The 13,772-nt window shown below is 32.4% G+C and overlaps 1 protein-coding gene across 1 annotated transcript in view; it reads right to left on the minus strand.

The window, feature by feature from the left end:
- The window catches only part of Rfx3 (regulatory factor X3), a 305,603-nt gene that overhangs the window by 84,275 nt on the left and 207,556 nt on the right, over window positions 1-13,772 (minus strand). The window contains exon 5 of the mRNA XM_077797836.1: window positions 5,135-5,209. Within this exon, the coding sequence (XP_077653962.1) occupies window positions 5,135-5,209 (75 nt within the window). The remainder of the gene's footprint in view (window positions 1-5,134; window positions 5,210-13,772) is intronic.

A 13,772-nucleotide genomic window follows, 5' to 3' on the forward strand; every position in this document is an offset into this window, starting at 1 on the left:
AGGGTTTTTTCCTTTGGAGCTGTTTTGCTTGGCGTTTGTAGTTCTAAAAATAAAGTTAGTTTCTTTTGACAAGTGGCTCCTGAATTGTGCCCAGCCAGATTGCGGCAATAATCTAGACTAGCTGGTATGAAAAGTTTCATGTGAATAGGTATTTTGATGACTATAACTCTATTAGTGGCAAAACTACATTTTTTTCCTAATCCATTTTTTCAAGTAGAAGAATTACATTCCTTGCCAGAAACCTAGAGAGCACTTTGAAGAAGCAGAAAGATAAACACTCTTCTTCTGCAGCCATGTGGGTTCCAGCTAGAAATCCTGCCAACCACTCTACCAGCTGCTGGGAGAGGAGTAATCTCTTAGAAACTCACTGTGTACACAGAAACTGATTTGGAATTTAACAGATAAGACTTTGAGATATAGTTGGGGATTATAATCTGAATTCTATATACCAGTAATTAACTTTCAGGTTTTGAAAGAGTGATGAAATTAAATAACAAACCTTGAGTATAAAATATAGTATTAGAAAGCATCCCAATAATTTTATATATATAATAATTATCCCAATAATTCTTATTATTGGAGAAACTTAGCAGTCAAGTTTTTGTGCAAATTTAAATTTAACCTGAAGGCATGTGCTCCACATGCTACCCATGGGAAGTTAATGCCTTTTATATGATACATTGTTCCTGTAGTTTTCTCTTTAACAAAATGCATTTGGACCTTAGAATTCAGTTCTCTTAAACATTTAGTAATTTAGAACTAAATGGTTACCATTTCTTTTACTCTTTCGTAAAATGTCTTGCAAATGCTTACATTTATGTTGTTAAAAGCCCATAAAATATGGAAACTTTTAAACTTTATCTTTAAAATCTGATTATTCTACTAATGAACTAAAATATACTTGTTTTAGGGTAGAAACCAAGAAAGTGGGATCTTTCAGCCCTTGCATTAATTTATATTGATCAGGGCATTCTAAAGAAGATGAACAGTTCCTATTTATCCTAAAGGGAAATACTGTTTGACAAATAAAAATAAATAAATATTGCATTACCTATTTAACATCTAAATGTAACATTTGGCATTTTATCCCAGATGGATTTTTTATCCCAGATTATCCATTAGGATTTACTTTAAGTTCAATTCAATGATGAAATGCATCGGAAAGGACTTATTTCCATAATAATTTATATTATAACAGCAAAGTCAAGAGATAATAAGTAAAAAACAATGTTTTGCTTTGAACTGAATGTTTTGGTTGCTAAACCCATCAAACTTATGAAATAATTATTTGATAGAATGTGAAAAAATATAAAATAAATGCAGCTTTTAACATGCTTTAAATGAAATTTTTAAATATATATTTCAGAACATAATGTGAAAGTTAGAAACAATGAATATTTGTGACTTCAAATTTATAATCTATCCTAAATTGGATGCAATATTTCTATTAAATACTAATTTATATTTATTATTAGTTGGAGTATAAAATAAACTTTAGTCTGCAATTTAAAGAGTTAGATATTCTATTTTTATTTAGTCAAATTATATATCCTTTATTGGTAGCACTTTTACATACAAAAAATTAGAAATTAATTAGAAATAAAAATATTTAAATACATATTGTACAAAGAGAATTCTATAAAGCCAAATAAAAAGAACCATTCTAAAATATAAGGAGATAAATAATGTCACTATTAACTGCAACATTTTAAAGGTTGGATTATTTAAAGAAAAAAAAAGTTGTCTACACTTAAACTAAAGACTACGCATAGAAAAATGATAGAGTGACCACATATTTTTCTTTAGTATATCAGAAGAGGCCACCCTCTATCAACAATGCTCACACATATGCTTACTGAAGAACACTTAGAAAACAATGCATATGAGTCTCCAAATAAACATAGGACTATCAGAAATTCTAGAACACTAAAGGTAAGATAAGGTCTGTTCCCTTCTATTATTTCTAGTATTCATTCGTTTGGCAAGTATTTAATGAGCATTCATGATGTCTAGTACTGGTCTAGGTGCACAGTCTGTCTTGGTAGACAAAATATATAAAATCCTTAGTCCCTTAGAACTTTCTCTTGCCAACAAACATTTACTGACATTCCATAAAACACCAGTACTGAAATAATTGCCATCATGTTAATATTGTTAGTAGAATAAGTCACTGCACATAGTACAACTGTACTCATCACATTAGTATACAAAATGAATAGGTTATATGTGCGTTTTCATCAACGTGATAATAGTATAATATTAAAAACAAATCAGCAGTATAAACACTCAAGAATACGCTAAAAATGGGATATAAAATTTCATGTCCCACCCATCTCCTAATGTGTGGAAAGAAAGGTGAAAAGCAAAGCAAACTATCAGGATTCACTGAATTTGCTCCTAATAAGATTCTTCTAATTACTGTGAATAATCAAATGCATAAAGAAAAAAATAGGAAATCCTTTGTACTCCATATCCCAAAATAGAATGAGAAGACTTCTCAGTTCAAGAGTCATGATTCGCACTTTTCTTTAGATACTAGTAAATATGGGATACATATTAGTGATAATTTCCTACAATTTTTTTCTTAATTAATACTTTTTAGAAACTGAGAAATTGAAGACTTCATCATGGTTAAGCTGAACTCATGTCCACCTTAAAGAATCAAGCAAACTTCAAATAATTCTATATTATATCCTATTAGTGAAGAATAAAGAACATAGTTGGACATTTAATATATTAACAATATTTTAAAGTAATTTTCCAATGAAAAAAATTTCTATACAACAGAAAAATCACCAAAAAGATCACAGAATCTAAAACATTCTTTCCAAGATTAACTAGAAGGCATGCAGATTACTCCAGCTGTTTGGATAAATCTAATAAAAATCAGGAGCATATTAACTTTCCAAGGACAAAAAGACAGCAGGATCTTTTTCTATGTTCAGGGAGAAACTAACTGCATTGGTTAACAAAAGCACTGATCCTGTTTCATCTGTAGAATCCATTTGTATCTCTAAAGACTTAATGATAAATATGGTTTTGAATGAACTTCACTATACTTCAGAGGTGTGATACAAATGAATCAGGCTAGCTGGACAAAGATTATCACTACATTAGTGACACTTGTGCCGGCTCCTTTCTAAATACTGAAATGCCTTGGGCAGTTAAAGTATGGAAGATTTGCCATACTATATAATAAAAAAATATGATGCCATCGATTAATAAATAGTTGTCTACTGTTTATATGGCTTAATTCACACTTAACACAAACTACTAGTTCACAGATTCAACAAGATAAAAATAATTTTTGAAAACTACAATATTTTAAGTCTCAAACAAATTAAAAAATAAATAAAAACATCTTTATACCTATATTATTGTTCATTAAAATACTAATTGTGTTAGGTAATTAAAGTTTAGAGTTAAAATTAAGCACATCATATATTTTAATCTACTATGTTTCTAATAAAAGCGAAACATCAATTGAATATTAAATAAGCACAACACAACAAGATGTCTAAAAGCTGAAAAAGGAACAACTGAAACTTCAGGGTTTTAGTTATTTTTTCTAATGTTCTTGGAACATTTCTGACTCAAAGAAACAGTTCCATTTCACTTGCCATTTTCTAAAGACAAATACCAGTTGGTCATCACCCCTCCCCTCATATGCACAACCTAAAAGAATATAGTAAATTAGCCTTTAACACAACTACACACTCATGATACTATAGCAGGGATATATTTATAAAATACATAAAAGAGCACAAATTTAGAGAAAGGGGAAAATAATACTTTTTAAACTATTTCAGAAACACCAAAATATATGCTAGAATTTTAAATTTGTAAGTATAATTTTCATCAATATTACAGGCATCTTCCAAGTTGGCTAACTTGTTTTTGTTTGCCAGGAAACTTTCCCTTGAAGAAGAAACAAGACAAAATACCCCATCTAAAAACAAATGTGTCAGAACATAAGGAGGTAGTGTTATTTTGGGAATTTAAAATTTACATGTTTCAAAGTTCAAATACTTAAAAAGCATAACGAAAATATTTTCTGTGAACTAAAGGTTTTAGGTTTATTGAAAAAAATATTACTTCATGTAGGTGATCCAGATTTTAAACTTTTCAATCACAGCAACAGAAGGATTAAGAAATCATAATAATTTCATCCCTAAATTTAAGAACACATAATCAATTAGGAAGACAAACTGTAATTCTTACTAAAATGTCACTAATATTAATTTAACAGATTTATTGAAAATAGATTTAAATCACAGTTCTATTCACTTTTTTGATGTATTCAGAAATCACCTTTAACAAAGTAATTTTTTTCATCAGCATTTTCAAATGGTTTCCCAGCTTCAACAACTGATGAAAATATTTATCATTTCACAAAATTCTCATCATTCTTCTTAACACTTACCAGTATCATAATGATGCTGAATCTGATAATGGTGAAGATTTTTCAAGAATAGTAATGGTAATTCTGTTTAATTATTATTAGCAACTTATGTTTATTATTGTCTTTATTATTATTAGCAACTTTATGGCTTACCCAAAGCCCTACTTTTTCTTTTGGCCCATTTTCACTTTTCTTTAATTTTTAGGACCTGAGTCTATCTATGTAGCTGTATTCTATCGACCATAGTTAGTCTTACTGGTAAATAAATCATTTTCAAATAGATTACCACTGGATTTGTCATTAATAATTTTTTATCCACTGAAGACTTTATTAGTCACACAAGTAGACTTGGCTGTTTCTATATCTCTGACAGAGATCTAGATTGCAAGTATTTGCTTCATACTAAATAAATATCAAACTAGAAAACTTTAAACATTTAAAAATAACTATTAATTGCTTTTCACAAATAAATGACAGCTTGTTGTGAACTTGAAAGTACTGTATCTGCATCCAAACAGTAGAAAAATCTAGTAAAGCTGTCCACCATGGGCTCTACTTTTTTTGAGCTATTCCACTGTACAAAATAGCCATTTCATAGTTCAAGGATCATAAAGGGCTGAGAAAGGAAGGTTAAGAAGCAAAATAAGTAAATAAACAAAACAAGCATTTAGAAGCAAGCAACACATGCAGAACAAGCAAGAGATTAGTTTACATGAAGAAGAGGCAACTTACATGGCTGTTGAGAAGAGAGCTTCTGTGAGTGGACAGACCGTCAGACTTTTGCAGCGTCTCAATCGCCATTTCAATCTGATAATAGATGTCATTAAAAAAAGGGCTCAAGACAAGATAGTAATAAAAGGCTGACCAGAGATTTTTGATAGATTCTTTTAAAGTTTAATTCCTTCTTCAATGGTGGCTAATGAATAGCTATCACTAAATGTGTTTTCCCCTTTTCTTCCCCCCACCCCCAGAGAATAAAATAAAAATAGGCACATTAATAATAAGCCCTATCACAAAAGTAAACCTTTTTGAACACTGTGTAATTATAATCAGTATGGAGACCTGAGGAGCAGGAACCCCGGTGGATTTTTCTAGCTATGAGAAAACATTCTTGACTCAAAGTTCAAGATGTGGGATAGTAACAACTCTCTAAATAGTCTCCCGCCTAAAGAGTATTTAATATTTATTCTATTCTGTCATGAAAGAAAAATCATGCAATAGATTCTGAACTTAATATGCATTAGCATTTCAATGCAAATGTACAAAAAAATCCTTACTTGATGTTTGAAAGCTATGAAATCCATATATCCCTCTTTTAGTCTTGTTATTAAAATTTGAAAGTAAAGGGTCATACATATGAATGAATATTCATATGTAACTGTGGCCCCTATGTTATATTTCAGGATGTGGTAGTAAGGCAGAAATATTAGAAATGACAGCAGAAATGGAATGTAGAAGAGAAAATAATTCAGAGCCAACAAAGAAAAGGGGCAACTACAGAAAATTTTATTCCATGTAATCTTAGCATATTATGAACAATAACAAAATCTTACTCAATTCGTAATTTTACTTAAGTAGCAGCGCCAATGATAAATGTCACATACTCATGATAACCTCATCTTTAATGGTAGCTTATCTTTCAGCTCCTAGTATTATTATTGCACATTCTGTTAATAAACAGTTTTGAAATGCTCTGTGGTTTTTGGGTTATACTAACAATATTAGCATTGCATTTATGTTTTAAAATTGCATTATGCAATTTAAGAGAAAATATATATTATTACTTTTGAAAATCTGATCACATCATCAATTTAGTATAAGCAGTTATAGAAATATTTAATGCTTTAATATATAGTTAACTTTCTGACACTTTACTTTGGCAATGGAAATTAATAATGTCTTAAAATTTTAACATACTGCCCCTCCCAAAGAAAAATGATAGAAGATAACTGTTATCTATAAGTCTTTTTTAAATTTTTTACCAAATTTCCATTTTCTTTATCATATAACACATTATAGATAGAACATTCAGTATCAATTATATCAACATGAAATCTAATTTTCTTATAAACAACTTGGAAATTAATAGCTTTAATTTTATTTTATATTACTTTCCCAAGTTTCTAGTTCTTCCCTATAATAAAATGTAATATGGAGCACAATATTATAAGAATTTATAGAAAATATTCTTAAAATGAATATTAAATTAATTCATAAAACTATATAATACAATTTATTCTATTGTTAACTTTTCTTTTTTAGATCACAAAACTATATAGACTGGTGCTAAAACATTCTCTCTTCCAGATAAGAAAATTAATAAAGTTTATCATTATACTTGAAAAATAAACAGAAGAAAGTGATATTGCATAAGTGAAAAAAGATGCACTTTAGAGCAATGCAAATGAAATGAGTTAATAAACACTTTGCCAAAATCTTAAACTGAAAAACTAAGGAACTTTGACATGACATCTCTTAGCAGCAATCAATAAGTGCTCTTGCTTTAAAAACATCTGAAAAGATTCATGTGACTAGAAATCACTTCTAAGAAGAACTGAATCAAACTGCAATTTGCTAAAATGCCTACATTTTCTTTAAAGTTTGAGTGTGGAAATTTTGAGATAAGATTTCAGTCTAATAAATAAAAATACAATGATCTGTAGCCTGTGACTTATAGGTTTAAATGAAAGGTAAAAATTATCGGAACTATAATAGCTGAACAACACTCAGGAAGATGTTCATGTTCTGGGTTTGTAAAGCAGCAAGTTTAAGTTGGATAAACCATCACTTTCTTATCTTAGAAGATCTGAACACATCTTTTTCTTAAAGGTCTGCTTGTATTTTAAAGTTGCTACTGTGATGGTCCCAGATTTCTATTTGATTCCCTGGAAGGTGAGGTTGTTAGGAAATGATCCTCTCATTTCTGGCCAGTTTTCATTTTTGTCTTATATGTATTTACTCACTTATGTACTTGGGATTAAACCCAGGGCCTTCCACTGGACTATATCCTCAACACTTCTAAATAGTTTTTAAAGAGTTTTGAGGGAGGCTGTTAAGGAGTAACTAGAGACATGGGTCAAACTGGATTCCCCAGCAGTGGACTGACTTTCTAGAATGCCTTGGACCTTTAGACTTTTGGTTCTTTTTTGTCCTTTTGAACAATCAGAATATTTTTTCACCTCTACCTGGTAAGAATTTCTGAGAAAGGTGCGCGCACACACACACACACACACAAAAACATATTTATCATATTCATTTTTTTAAGTTGAAGAGAAATTTAATCTCATGAAAGAATCATGTAGCCTTGACTACATTTTTTAAAGGATGAGATCTATTTATAAGTGATTATGTACCTAACATATATAAAATAGTGTACAGAGGACCAGGATAAAAAAAAAGTCTCATAATGTATAGGATATTACGATGCAGTGAGAGAGATAGGTTAGGTAGTCATATATATGAATAAATGCACAACTATGAAAAAACAAAGCTATATATAACAAAAATAAAAGTGTAATTTATAAAGGTAAATGAAAATGAAAACAAAATTCTCTAAGTTTTAGTGGGGAAGGGGGCTTTTGGCCTCCTTCTGAGAAAGTGTTAAAAAATATGTAACTTCTCCTTGAAAAAAATGTATTTAAGAACACCTACAAAATTTACTGTCATTTTCTCAATGATTATAGACTCTACGAAGTCAGTACTCATACATAAAAAGATGGAGGTGTTCTAGTTGAAAAGAGTGGGGCAAAGGGTTTTCTAGGGAGAAGAATAGGCTTAGTAAAGTCAAGAGGCAAGAAAGCCCAGGGCATGTATTTGAGAAATGTCAAGGAACCTAGTTTTTAGGGTATGTCTCCCTCTCACACAGAGTAATGGTGTGAGACTGAAGAAAGAGTTTGGAATTAGCTATTGATATGTAGCAGTCAGAGAAAAAGCAATGTCATTAAGGCTTTGAGGGAAGTATGTGAATATTTGAGAAATGTTGGTTTTCAGATAAAGCCATAAAATGGGTTTTGCTAGGTAAAATGGATTGTGCTGCTAGTAAGGGGGGAAGTGTGTCCTATTTGTGTTTATGGACTAAAAAGAAGTTTTAAGGGACAAAAGCATGAGAAGAGATTATTCCCCCATAGGAATACATTATGACAGTAGAGGGAAAGTAAGGGTGAGAGGTTAGAGAAATAATGTAAAAACATCGAAGAAGAGTAATATTGAGGCAACATTTTTATATTGTTAGCTTATGGGGAATTAAACAGCTCTCTTACCACAAATGGATTATGGATGTTATTCCTACCAATTACCCCATATTTTTTTTTTTTGTCATAGATTCATTGGGTAAGATCTATGTATATGGGTAGGAGTTAGAGGAAAAAAGGGATGGTGTACAAATTAACTAAATAAGCTATGTTAGTGGATTAGAATAGGTGTCCACCAGACTCATTAAGAATAAAGTTAATTCATTTATAGTTCATTATTGTGGATTAGATATTTGAGCAAATATTTGTTCAACTCCTGGGAGTTGACCAATATAAAAAAAAATAGAGCACACTTCAGTATCTGACACTTAAAATACTGAGTTCAAAGCGAACTGGTGAAGATTATGTACTTTCAATTCTCACTATTCTCATATATTATCTGAGAAAATGTTTCTAATCTTAATGAAAATACTGTATAACTGCTGCTTCATGAAATGAAAATTATTAAATAGCTAGGTTACCAGGTGGCTAGAATTTAAAAGTGTTTCAAATTCAAGGAATTTGTAGGGTTTTTTTAAGTAAAAGAATAAAATTAAATACCAATCCCTCCAGTATAAAACAACTACAGTCCTTGCTACTGATGGTGGGAACTTCATTAAATTATTAAGGTGTCATGTGATTTCATTTCAAGAATCATAAAACCTCACTGCACACAAGGAGCAATGCTAGTATGGTAGCTCTGTGTATATGAGTGGTTGTATATATGTAGAAAGAGAGATAGGAGAAGAGTGGGAAGAAAGGGGAGAGAGAGGGAGAGATGGATTGAAAGATGTAGATGAGGAGGAAAAGGGCAGGAGATGTGTGTGTGTGTGTGTGTGTGTGTGTGTGTGTGTGTGTGTAAGGATGGAGTAAAAGACATAGTAGCAAAAATTTTCAAAAAATGCCCTGTTAACTCGAAGCTCAAAATACATCCTGGCTTGAGTAAAAACTGATAGAAGTAACACAATGTGTCAATATACAAGGGACTACTAATATGTATATACAATAAGCAATCAAAAGCAATCAAAATGAATTAAATAATTATTGCTAGAATATAGAGGAAGACAGGGAAGGAAGGAAGGAAGGAAGGAAGGAAGGAAGGAAGGAAGGAAGGAAGGAAGGAAGGACCACATCTTGTTGGTATAGTTAGTTATACAGAGAAGGGATAAAGTGGTGGTTGAGTAGAAAGTTGACAAATAATGCCTGACATTCTGATAGGGGCAGGTTAGTGAAAATTTTAGGTATAGAAAACAAGATAAGATGATACAATGTATGCTTGAGGAAGAGTAAAACAAGATAAGATGATACAATGTATGCTTGAGGAAGAGTAAGACTGACTGGAAGATAACTTCCCATTAGGGATGGATATATTAGGTTAGAGAGACTGCACTGTTTTGACTGGGATCTTGGGTTAAAAAGGATGTGGGCCATGGTTGAAAAGTATTGAGAAAGGGAAGTAATCTGATAAAGAGAGTACTTCACATCATTAATCTAGTATAGGATACAAGAGAATCAGGACAGGAAAACCAATTTGGAAGTATGATAATGCACCAGGAATGATGTGAGAGTGAAGAGGATGAATATAAATATACATTAGAATTAGAGATCTAAAGCTGCACAGTCTGAGGCAAAAAGGATGGTAGTGTCTTATTATTACTTGAAATGAACACAATGGTGTTTATTTCATCAGTGTGTGATTAGAATATTTTAAATACACATATCAAATCCATTGACATGAACAGATTCTAAAATGTTTTCCAGTTAATTTCTCTACAGGATGATCTTTATTCTAAAAATACTGATCATTTGGTTATTGAAATTTCAACTCTAGTACATACAGATTAACAAATATCTTTATGACAATCTGAAAGTCAAGAATAACTCTAGGCCTCAGTGATCTCTCTTCTTGGACATTACTCTTTTTCTCTCTCTGTCTTTTCCTTTCTCTTGGATTCTCTTTCAATATTTTTTTTAAAAAAATCTTTGCTTTTTTCAACTTATGGTACACAACCAAATAATATTTTTATGACTAAAGGATTCTCCCTACTCTCCTTTTTTCAACTAAAAAAACAGACATGGTAAACACTGTTCAATTTTGCCTTAAACTTTAGATTGTGAGGATATTTTTGCTTTTTTGAAAAAAAAATAATTCTCTGAGTTAAGTTAACAGGGTCCAGTTGCAATGCAATTACATAATCATCTGGGACTGAGTCACCAGTCGTGTTTACATTCTTCCTATGATTGTCTTAGAATACATGGTGTTTAGGAGTTAGGACCCAATTCATGGTGGTGCTGGATTTTGTCTCATAATCAGGTAAATACCTAAGGCAATTCCTCTGAGAGCAAATGGTAGGTCACTCAATTTGGGATGAGACACTCAGTCTGGAAAGATAGGCTTACAGAGCATTAAGATGAGATGAGGGTGAGACTTCGAAACTCCTCTGTAGACCAGCAGCTAAGAAACTGATATTCACTTCAGCCTTATGGACACATAATTATTTGGGGTAATTTAAATTATTTTCTAGAAAATAAAGAAAGACCTTTGGCAATATACTTGGAGTGATTAAAATCCCTTCAGTTTCACCATTTAAAACAGGATTTGTAAGAGAATAGAAATCTAATGCTGGTTATTAGCCTAGTCTGGAACCCCTTCAGCCAGTGCTGCTGGAAGCCATAAAACTTCTCAGTAAATGGAGAGGAGGTGTTATGGTTTAGATGTGAGGTGTTCACCAAAAGCTCCTGTGTGAAATAATGCAAGAGGGTTTCCAGGTGAAATGATTAGGAACAAAATCAGTGCATTAATCTGCAAATAGGGATTAACTGAGTGGTAAACTAGGCAAGTAGGGTGTGGCTGGAGAAGATAGGTCACTGTGGGCATGTCTTTGGGATTTATATTGTATCTTTGTTGAGCAGAGTTTTTTTTTTTTTTTCTCTCTCTCTCCCTCTCTCTCCTCACCACCACCACTTTCTCTTCCTCTTTCTCCTCTCCTCTCCTGTCTTCTCCTCTCTCTTTCCCTCCATCCCCTTCCTAGTGTCATGTCCTGAGGTGCGTTCCCCACCTCACTCTTATACTATAATGTTCTACCTCTCCTCATGCCCTAAGGAATGGAGTCATCCATATATAGACTTGAGATCTCTGAAATTATGAGCCCCCAAGGAAACTTTTCCTCCCCTAATTGCTCTTATCAGGTCTTTTGGTCAAAGTGGCAAAAAAAAAAAAAAAAAAGCAGACTGAAACATGAGGATTTGTGGTGTGTTTTGATAGAACATGGAAATGTTAGAGGGCAGGCCCCTGAGGCAGATAAATGATCAAGATTGATGAAAGATTTCCTGGCCTTAGGAATGGTATGCCATCTCAAAGTCTCAAATGCTGCCCTGAAAGAATGCCTGGCAAAGTATGAAAAGCTAAAGCTCAGGTACAACTACCTACTTTCATAGGCCAGATTTCTGACCACACATTAGCAGGAAACCAAAGACTTCATGACATATCACAAAACAATATGCTACAAAGCATAATTAGAAAAATCAAAACTGGTTAGATGAGTGCAATTTACAATGAAGATAATCCAGAGAAACTAAGACTTCTTTAGAGAGTAGAGGAACTTCCCTGTGCTCCGTCCAATGGGCTTTGCTGTAACTTAATTTGGCTGAAAGGAGAGGAAAGTAACACCAAGGATATAAGAAAATAATTTTAGAACTGAGGCACCAGGTAGGAATGGAAGAATTAAAATAAATACAGATGTGATTCCGCTGTTTCAACTGAACACTGGATTCTCAAAAGACATGATCCCAGGGAATGGTATAACTGGTTTAACCTCAATGGGGCAAAAGGGTCTCCATACCAATTAATTTGCTTCTGTTATAGAAAGTGGCATGGTTACAAATGTGGTAAAACATGAACACACAAATAGACTTTAGTATTTTGGGGGCAAATTCAAGAAAAAAAATACTTTGTAAGGCAAAGTATACAATTTGATTACACCAAATATACATATTTTGTGGCAAAGGAAGAGCAAAGGGAGTCTTCCATGATTTCTCAGAAATTAAGGTGACATATTTAGAAGAGGCAAGAGAGATGTAATATTTCACATTCAGAAGAAAAAATAATTAGAGTATTGCCTTTACAAAGATAAAGCAACTCCTTTTAGGAAGGACTTGAACAAGACAGTATACTATTACTTAATGAAAGATACTAAGTGTGATAAACATGACTCAAACCATAGGCTGAAAACCCTTTGTGTCATGAAAATACTAATGCTGCCTTGTTAGAATCAAGGGTAGGTAGAAGCTTTCAAATACCCAAGGCCACACTGAGGTCTATGCTATATCCAACCCTGAATTAGTATAGCAAGAGGAACCTTAGAGGGCTAGGGTTGTGGCTCAGCGGTAGAGCACTCATCTCGCAAGTGCAGGACCCTGAGTTCGATCCTCAGCACTACATAAAAATAAATAAGTGAAATAAAGGTATCATGTCCAACTACAACTAAAAACTAAATATTTTTGTAAAAAAAGGAACCTTAGAAAAATCCCACCTAAACCCTAAAGAAAAGAGGTAGACAGTACGGAGAAAAAGGGTCAAATGAGGTCTAAAGACTCATTAATATTGTGTTTGTATTCTCTTTTCCCAATCTCAAAGAAGAGATGAATAATATTGTCTTATTCCTATAACAGTGCATATTTTAAAAGAGAAAAACTGTAAAAGAAAGTTTCCTTGTTGTCATTACCCAGTGCTACTTATACTTGCCCACTGCCTTCTATCAAAAGAGAATCTTTCTAATATGGATAGGCTCGTGGTTTTCGGAGTTGCTTCTGAATGGTGAGAGGTCTACAGGAGACTAAACTGATCTTAGATCTTAGCTTTGAGAAGATTGATGGTGAATGCTCATTGGACAGACTGGAGAGAAGAATGTGAGGTAGTTTTGTGTGACTAAGCTTTGGACAATGTGGTACTAAGCCTTCAGTTCTTTGTCTTACAAAATTTTTAGTAAAATCTATGCTATTCCCAGGTACTTCTGATATAAGTAAATAGGTTGGAGTACAGAGCTCATTTAGGAACGGTTGATAATGACAAAGAGCTAAATTTCAGTTTGAAATACAAGAAAATGTGAAGAACTGGTGTTTTGTATGACTTACATGGGATA

The sequence above is a fragment of the Urocitellus parryii genome, chromosome 4 (genome assembly GCF_045843805.1).
Source record: "Urocitellus parryii isolate mUroPar1 chromosome 4, mUroPar1.hap1, whole genome shotgun sequence".
Lineage (NCBI taxonomy): Eukaryota > Metazoa > Chordata > Mammalia > Rodentia > Sciuridae > Urocitellus > Urocitellus parryii.